This window comes from Corvus brachyrhynchos, unplaced genomic scaffold (genome assembly GCF_000691975.1).
Source record: "Corvus brachyrhynchos isolate BGI_N302 unplaced genomic scaffold, ASM69197v1 scaffold152, whole genome shotgun sequence".
NCBI classification, from domain to species: Eukaryota; Metazoa; Chordata; class Aves; order Passeriformes; family Corvidae; genus Corvus; species Corvus brachyrhynchos.
Window position 1 is genome coordinate 2015253 of NW_008237447.1, and position 8310 is coordinate 2023562.

At 53.3% G+C, this 8310-nt stretch overlaps 1 protein-coding gene across 1 annotated transcript in view; it reads left to right on the forward strand.

Annotated features, from left to right (window-relative positions):
• The window catches only part of IGSF3 (immunoglobulin superfamily member 3), a 69653-nt gene that overhangs the window by 36010 nt on the left and 25333 nt on the right, over positions 1–8310 (forward strand). The window contains exons 4-7 of the mRNA XM_017731422.1: positions 61–310; positions 1111–1500; positions 3187–3588; positions 7121–7525. Coding sequence (XP_017586911.1) covers positions 61–310; positions 1111–1500; positions 3187–3588; positions 7121–7525 — 1447 coding nt within the window. The remainder of the gene's footprint in view (positions 1–60; positions 311–1110; positions 1501–3186; positions 3589–7120; positions 7526–8310) is intronic.

Sequence of the window (8310 nt, forward strand, 5' to 3'; positions counted from 1 at the left end):
CGCCCCGGCCACGTGTCCATCGCGTGGTACCGGCAGCGAGGCAGCGAGGCGCCCGTGGAGGTCATCTCCCTGAGCCGCGACTTTGTCCTGCGCGCCGGCAGCGCCTACGCCCAGCGACAGGCCACGGGGGACGTGCGCTTGGACAAGGTTGGGGAGACCACCTCCAAGCTCACCATCTACAACCTCCACCCGTCAGACCAGGGCGAGTTTTACTGCGAGGCGGCGGAGTGGATCCAGGACCCAGACAATTCTTGGTATGCCATGACCCGCAAGCGCTCCCAGGGCGCCATCGTCAACGTGCAAGCCACAGGTCAGTGTCTCCTCTGCCTTTTCTCCCTTGGCTGGGCAGTGGGAGGAGATGGGAAATGGGGCTGTGCATTGTTAGGTGGCTGGGGTTTGGCTCCCTGCAGCCAAGGGAAGTGTCAGCAAAGAGCAACCAGGGGACACCAGGGCATCAAGGGGACTTGGGTGGCAGGCGCTGTCTCCTGGCATGGTAAGATTTGGGGCTGACACAGAAGCTAAAACATAGGTCTTAAGCACTTGGTGCTGGCACAGACAGTGAGGATTTTGTTATGTGAGGAGGTAAGAGTGACACAGCAGAGAATAAAACTAAAAGTTTCAGCGAGCACTTTTGTATCACACAAGATCCATTTACAAGTCAAAATTCTCCTCCTAGCCCACAGCACAGGTTCCTGCCAAGGATCTAAAGACCCATCTGAGCTCTTTCTTCCTCTCTGATATCTCCAAAGGTTCTGCCTCTTGACTCCAGCTGAGCAGGGCATGAGTAGGACTAGGCTCCAGGTCATATTGCACAGTGGTACTGGATGCTGGTGTCACATCAGAGCTGCTCCCTGGAGGAAGGGGCTGTGACTGAGGAAGCCTTTGCTTGCTCTTTGCTTGATGGGCAAGAGGGTGCCTCTCTGGCAGCACAGCCCATCTGGTCTCCCACAGCAAAAGCAAGTCCCTAACCTTTCACCTCTGGATGTGCTTGTCTGAGTGATGTTGGCCATGCAGGGAGTAGCAAGTTGTAAACGCCTCACATGAGCTGTGCTGGCTCTCCTGGTGGGCTTGGCCATCCTGACACGAGTCGGTGTGTCTCTCTCTCCCCAGATAAGGAGTTCAGTGTCCGGCTGGAGACAGAGAAGCGGATGTACATCGTGGGGGAGCCGGTGGAGTTCCGGTGCATCCTGGAGGCGCAGAACATCCCTGACCGCTACTTCTCCATCTCCTGGGCCTTCAACAGCTCCCTCATCGCCAGCCTGGGACCCAACGCTGTGCCGGTGCTCAACAATGAGTTTGCCCAGCGCGAGGCCCTGGGCCAGCTCAAGGTGGCCAAAGAAAGTGACAACGTTTTTGTGCTGAAGATCTACCGGCTGCGCCTGGAGGACAGCGGCAAGTACAACTGCCGGGTGACCGAGCGGGAGAAGACCGTGACGGGAGACTTCATCGACAAGGAGAGCAAGCGGCCAAAGAACATCCCCATCACTGTCATGCCACTCAGTAAGTAGAGACGTGCCCATCCCCTCCTGGGGGCATTGCTGTACTGGGCAGCTAGCTGGGGAAGCTGTGATGTACCTGGAGCGTGGCGGTACAGGAGAGGGAGGATAAGAGTACACATGCTGTGGAGGCTTGGAATCCCAAGTGGCAAGATGTATTTTTGTTGTTGGGAAAGGGATGAAAAGGAGGGATGTGTGTCAGGTTCATAGGTGGGGAGTCATGCCCCCACCTTGCTAATGACACCAAGCTGGCAGTTCTGTTCCTGAGCTAAAGGTACATGTGACAGCCTCTGACTTGCTCCTCACACCTCTCTCCTGGCCTTGCTCTGCAGGGAGCTGGGTGCTCTGTAAACTATTCAGCAGGCATAATGGGGAGAGCAGCTTGGCCTTGGTGTATCCTAAAAGCTGCTAGGTTCCTGCAGGCTGTTATGTGATGGTGATTCAGCTGTCTTGCAAGACAGCTGTACTGGGAGAAACCAGGTGTACTGCTGGAGCCCCAGTGCTCTTCAGCACGGAGCTCTGTCCTGGTCACTGTGTGTCAGCCAGCTCTGGTGAAAACAACTGAAGGCTTGCCTTGCATGTCTTCTATATGTGTCAGATAAACATGATACAGAAATAACAGGTTGAGAGGAGAGAGTCCACTGACTCATTCCTTGTTTTGCTCTCTGAAACTCTGGTAGCTGTGGCATGGTGAACCATGCATGGGTTGCCTAGGCTACCATGGCAATGGGCTTTGACCAAGCAGAGGGTAGCTGCAAGAGGATTTTGTGCTATATTTGCCTCCTATCTCCTAGATTGGTAGGGAAATGCAGCCCTTTCCTCTAGCTTTTTTTTCCCTCCTCATTTCTCCAAAAGAAATTCTATTTCTTTTCTCTCCTACCGATATTTGGTCTCATTTGTTTGGCTTTGAAAATTACTCTAGCTAGAAATCTTGCATTGGACAAACATCTCAAATGTAGTGTTTCTAGATCCAGCCACCTTTCAGACAGATTTGATTCTTGCCTTTGATAAATCACCAGCTGCAGGAACAAATGTGATGATTTTTCAAGGGTGCTAAGTGTCCATAACTCTGATGGAAGGCAGCAGGAGTAACCAGCACTCAGTATCTCTGAGAAGCCAGCCACAAAGCCTTACTTCTCTGGAAAGCTCAAGATACCATATTTTTTTTCAATGTTACCCAACAGCGATAGCTACCTATAGTATCACTAGCAGTGGGAGTGTGGGAGAGCTTCTCCCAAAAGGTGTTGGTAGGAATGGAAGTGGCAAGATGGTGATCAGGATGACGTGAACTGAAAAAGCCACAGGGCGCTGGAAGCTTTTTTTTTTTTGGCAGAGCCAGTTGCACACAGTGCGTATTGTAGCAACAGAAATTCCCTCAAGTTTTGCTGAGATCCCATCCCGGACCTGTGACCAGAAGACACGGCAATGTCTCCCGAGCCGTAGGCAGAGAGATTTCTCCCAGCTTTGGCCTACACCTGCCTTGAGTGTGCAAGTCACCAGGAGCAGCTCGCTGCCCACCAGCTGTTTTTGGATGTGGTCATGCATGAGATTAAGACGTGCCTGGACCCAAATGCGTGGGCAGTTTCCTGCACCTGGTAGAAAGCGTCTCTGGCCAGCAGCGTCCTTCTTGCAGCCCGAGCAGTGGCGAGTGTGTATCATCTGCCCTGTGTGTATGCGTTTCTCTCCTTAGAGACCAGCATCTCCTTGGAGATAATCAACAACGCCAGCAATGTCTTGGAGGGAGAGAGCCTGCGCTTTGGCTGCAACGTGCGCTCGGGCCTCGGGCCGCAGAGCCGCCTGTCGGTCACCTGGCAGCTGGTGGACAAGCTGAACCGGCGCAGCGAAATCGTGCGTCTGGACCGCGAGGGCACCCTGCACCCCGGCCCCGCGTACGCGGAGCGCAGCAGCTACGGGGGCATCCAGGTGGAGCAGGTCCGGCCCGGCTCCTTCACCTTGGAGATCTTCAACAGCGTCAAGGCGGACGAGGGCCACTATGAGTGCCGGGTGGCCGAGTGGACACGGACACTGGATGGGGAGTGGCAGATGGTTGGGGAGCGGCACACGAGCACCCCGGTGTCCATCACTGCTCTGGGTGAGTACTTGAGGCGTGGGGGGCCCTGGGGCCATGGTCCCCATGTGCCTGGCCGGCCCGCAGAAGGTCACCTGCAAATCACTGAGGCTGTTCTCAGCGTTCCTGCCTTTGCTTGCCAGCAAAATGGAGGCACCCAGCAGCCTGCCCACAGCTCCTCGTAGGTTGGTGCAAAACGCCTGCATGCGCTGTTGTGTGTGTGGGCAAAGTCTGAGGGGTGGCTGTGGCAGGAGCAAAGCAGGGGATGGCTGAGGAGAGGGATAGGGCTTCCAGAGTCCTTCAGAGGAGAGAGGCTGCCCATCCCATGATGTCTCCTGCCAGTACTGGAGCTGGGTTTTGGTCAGTGCAGTGGTGGTGCTCCATTGGCAGCCTGTGGGCGTCGAAGCCTCCTTGCCTGCCGTGGGTAAACCTTATCTCTGCTCACCGGATCAGGAGCACAAAATGCTGGGCATCTGTTGGCCCAGCCAGCAGAAATGGTGAGCATCTCTGACAGAAAGCATGAGTCAGGAATGGTCCTCGCTGCCTCTGCAGGGAGGCACTGAGCTGCTGCCCCAGAACCACAGTGTTGTCTACAACCAAGCTAAACCAGTAGCTGGGATCATCGCAGCTGGTACTCTGCTCTGCCAAGGGGCTCCTCTATTCAACCACAGTGAAACCACATCACTTTAGGAGAGGGGCAGGTAGGGAGTTTGATATTTTGCATGGATTGTGAGTTACTTTGGTCCTCTTGGTCTGGTTCCAAAAGTGATCTGCAGAAGGCTGGAGAAGGGATGAGTGCTTCTGTGAGGCCACTGGTTTTCAGAATGCCAAGGCTGAGACAATCAGGCGGCTCTATTGAAAGGTCGAGATAGGAATTTTGGCAGGAGGGTGGGGATCGTGTGGCTTTTCTTGGTACTCTGCAGTGTTCATCTTAAGCTTTGACAAGATGTGTGTGAGACCATACTTAAAAGTCATTTTGTATTCTGATGAAAATCTTGCTTTTTTCCTCCTTTCCTCTCCTTTACTGTTGACCTCCTTTCAGAGGCTGTTTTGTCTGGAGTTAGAAATCTTTCCTGTATAGCTTCCAAAAGCAGGTACGGATGTTCTTTTGTAAAGAACTAAAGGCAAATTCTCATCTAGTTTCAATAGTGTCTTCCTCATGAGGTCAGCAGCATTTGGCCTGCTACAAGTCCCAAGTATCAACCCTTCCCTTTACTCTGCCACTTGTAAAAGCGTTGTGATTAAGCATTGGGATTTTAAAATGTGTCACTTCTACTCTTGTTAAAATTTAAGATGCTCAGAAGTGCACAGCAGTTGCAGAAGATGTGATGGAAAGGTGGTTGTCCCACCTCCTCTGCTCCTCAGTCACCGGCTGTTGAGCATGTTCTATCAAGTCCTAAGAAATTCCTAGGTCTCTTCCTTTAACTAGCAAAGCTGAAGTAGCTCATAAAAATATAGTAGAGAAACTGTTGAGTATTGCTTTACTGCTGAATCTGGTATTTTTTTGTTCAGCCTAATGTTTTTGAAATGTCCTGAGAAACTCAAATGCAGGGTGCCAAGAAAGAGCAAGAGAGGTTTATGGCTTCAGAAACTGCTGTTTTAAAAAAAATGCAGTAAATTTAGTGACACATTTCAAGTTAAGGTCTCATCGTTTGCCAGCCTGCTGGGGTAAGAAACTCTAGCTGAACCACACAGATGATGTTCAAACCCATAAATCTAACCACAGGGCAGTTCAGAAACAACAGCCAGAAGTGAGAGATGTGCTGTCAGAAGAGACCAGATGTTCCTGAACTTCTGAGGCTGCTGAATGCGTGGCAGGGACTTAAGTCCCTGGCTGGCCACAGAAGGATGGGGGGGAGGGAGTGCTGTATTTTTGTAGGGAGGATTTGCAGAAAATCAGTCCACTTTTGTGCTTTTTGTACCAAACCCCAAAAGAAGGGCTTTTGTTTGTTAACCTAAGTGCCATGACCATGCAGGTGGAGTTGAAGACCTGAGAAACGCACCTGGTATCTGCATGGCTTCATGAAGCTTCCTTGCCCAGGCCAGGGGGAGAGTAAACTTGATGCAGTCAGCTGGTCTTGGTGAAATTAGGTTGGCTTTCTAGGGCCTTCTCTGGCTCAGGATTTCTCTGAGCTGGGCCTGGTAACACACTTGCTGGGAGCAGGAGGGCCGAAGGTGAGGGCTTATGTGGGGCTGAGATGCAGCAGCTCTGCAGGGGAGGCAGCCTGCGTCTCACACTGCACTCCTGGGTAATCACTGAACATGCTGTGAGAGGCTTTAATCCTGAAGATTGACCTGTTTCCTCAGTAATTACACATCCCAGAGCTTGGGCACGGTGATGCCGTGGGGTCGCAGAGGCACTTGCTGGTGGAAGTGTGCAGATTTGGTGGGCCCCATGCTGTGCCCGGTCTGCCTGCAGCAGCAGGGAGCTCCTGGCTCATCTCTTCAAGCCAGTGGCAGGCTGAAGCTCCATGCTGCCCCAGAAGATGTTCCTTTTTTGCCTGGGCACTGTCTGGGGTCTCTTCAAGCAGTGGCAGCTCTGCTGAGAGCTGGGGTGGTCAGCACTGCAGGGAGAGGGAGAACTGTCAGTCCATGTGGGATGCCCCATGGAGCCTCTGAGGAGGGGGAGCGCTTCTTGGGGATGTTGGCAGAAGAAAACAAGGTCCCTGCTAAGTCTGCTGGCCCACACTGAAGTGATTGGAAGAGAAGAAAATATTTCTCTGTGCAGCTTGGCACAAATGAACAATGGAAATACTCTGACTGAACATGTAAGCCTCACTGGCTTACGGTTGACTAACTGGAATATGTTATCTTTTAATTACTAATAGACTGCTGATTTCAACTCCTCTAAACAAACAAAGTGCTGGGGGTAGACAAGTCAAAGTATATTGACCAGCTTGCAGAGTGGCAGACATGCGAGAATAACTGCATAAAGCTGTCCTGGAGTTGTGACCTGGAAGAGAACAAAAGCTGTGCTGTGTGAAGAACAGGAGCAACCAGCTTCTCTTTCAGTTTGCCTCCATGCTGGGGTTTTGTAACTATTGCCACCTCTATGGTGCATGTTTTGAAGGCTGCTGCTAGTTGCTTTCTTCATTCTTCCTCCATCTGCAGCAACCAGACACAGACCTGGGGTGGGGGACAGGGTGGGACCCCCTGCTCAGGAGGTGGATGTGAATCCCAGGGGGCTCGTGCTGAGTAGCTGCTCTGCCAGGTGCTGCTCCCTTGCTGTTGTGCTGCTGCATTTCCAAACAGGGTTTTGGCAGCCCGCAGAGGCTTCCTGCCCTCTGGATCTCAGGGGTCTCACTCCTCTGGGCAGAAATCAAGGGCAATCCTGCTGTGGCTGCAGCCCGTGCTCACTCAGGCAGTCACTGCTGCTCAGGCAGTCACCACTCGTGTGTTCTTGCCTCTGCTTTTCACTTGGCCGTAGCAAACGAGAAGCCAACACAGCTCGAGTGGCTGGTTGTACCACTGGATGACCACGCTCTGGCTTTTGCATGCTGACAGCAGGGCCTCCTCAGGCAGGCGTCTCTCAACGCCCTCTCCTCTCTTCCCACAGAGGCCGGATTTGCTGTCACAGCCATCTCCCGCACCCCGGGGGTGACCTACAACGAGTCCTTTGACCTCCAGTGCATCATCAAGCCCCACTACCCGTCATGGGTGCCGGTGTCGGTGACGTGGCGCTTCCAGCCGGCGGGCAGCACCGAGTTCCACGACCTGGTGACCTTCACGCGCGACGGCGGCGTCCAGTGGGGCGACAGGTACGCGGGGTTCCGCACCCGCACCGCCATCGAGAAGGCCGAGTCCAGCAACAACGTGCGCCTGAGCATCAGCAGGGCCAGCGACACCGAGGCCGGCAAGTACCAGTGCGTGGCTGAGCTCTGGAGGAAGAACTACAACAGCAGCTGGACGAGGCTGGCGGACAGGACCTCCAACCTGCTGGAAATCAGGGTCCTGCGGCCAGGTGAGCGCCAAGGGCGCGTGCAGGGGCTGAGGGGCGCGTCGGGGGGACAGGGCGTGTGCTGGTGCTGCAGTGGTCTCCCCTGAGTTAGGACTGCTCTTTGACTGTGATCGTGTTGGAGCTCCTTTGTCCACCTCTGGGGAACTGGGCCCTCTCTTTGCCTCTTGTATGCTATCCATGGGGTTTTCTTCTGGGAAGTGAGGTGGCTGAGCACAGTCCAGTCTCCGGACTGTTCCTGTGAGACAGGTGGTTTTCAGGTTGCCACCTCCATTCATCAGGGCAGACTCTGAAAAGAGAGAAGAATGGTGCAGACAGGATCAGGGAGAGAGACGTGTTCCAACCAAAGCTGCACGTGCACCACAGGTGGGGTGCTGCAGCTCTGGTCTAGTAACTGGGTGCATCTCTCGTTCTAGGACTCCTTCCTAGGGTCTCTCCTGGTTGGGCTTTGTGTTTTTCCTGTCAGCATCCCTCTTCATACTCTCTCCACCTTCCCCAACCCTGTCTTTAGACAGCTCAGGGGATGCTGTGAGCTCCGGCCACCTCACGAGCTCTCCATCATTTTCCTCCCCTCTCTCTCCCTTGCCCTCATCTCCTGGTTAATCTTCTCCATTTATCTTGATTATGCTGCCTTGTAATACATGTTTTACTGCTTGCAAGGTCGAGTTGGTGATGTTCATCATTTTAGCTTACTTCCCTAGGAAACAGTGTTGAATGGATGTGGTCCCTGGAGTAATATGCTTCTTCCCAGCCCTGTGCATGTATATCTGTGTGTGAGACAGAGAGGGAAA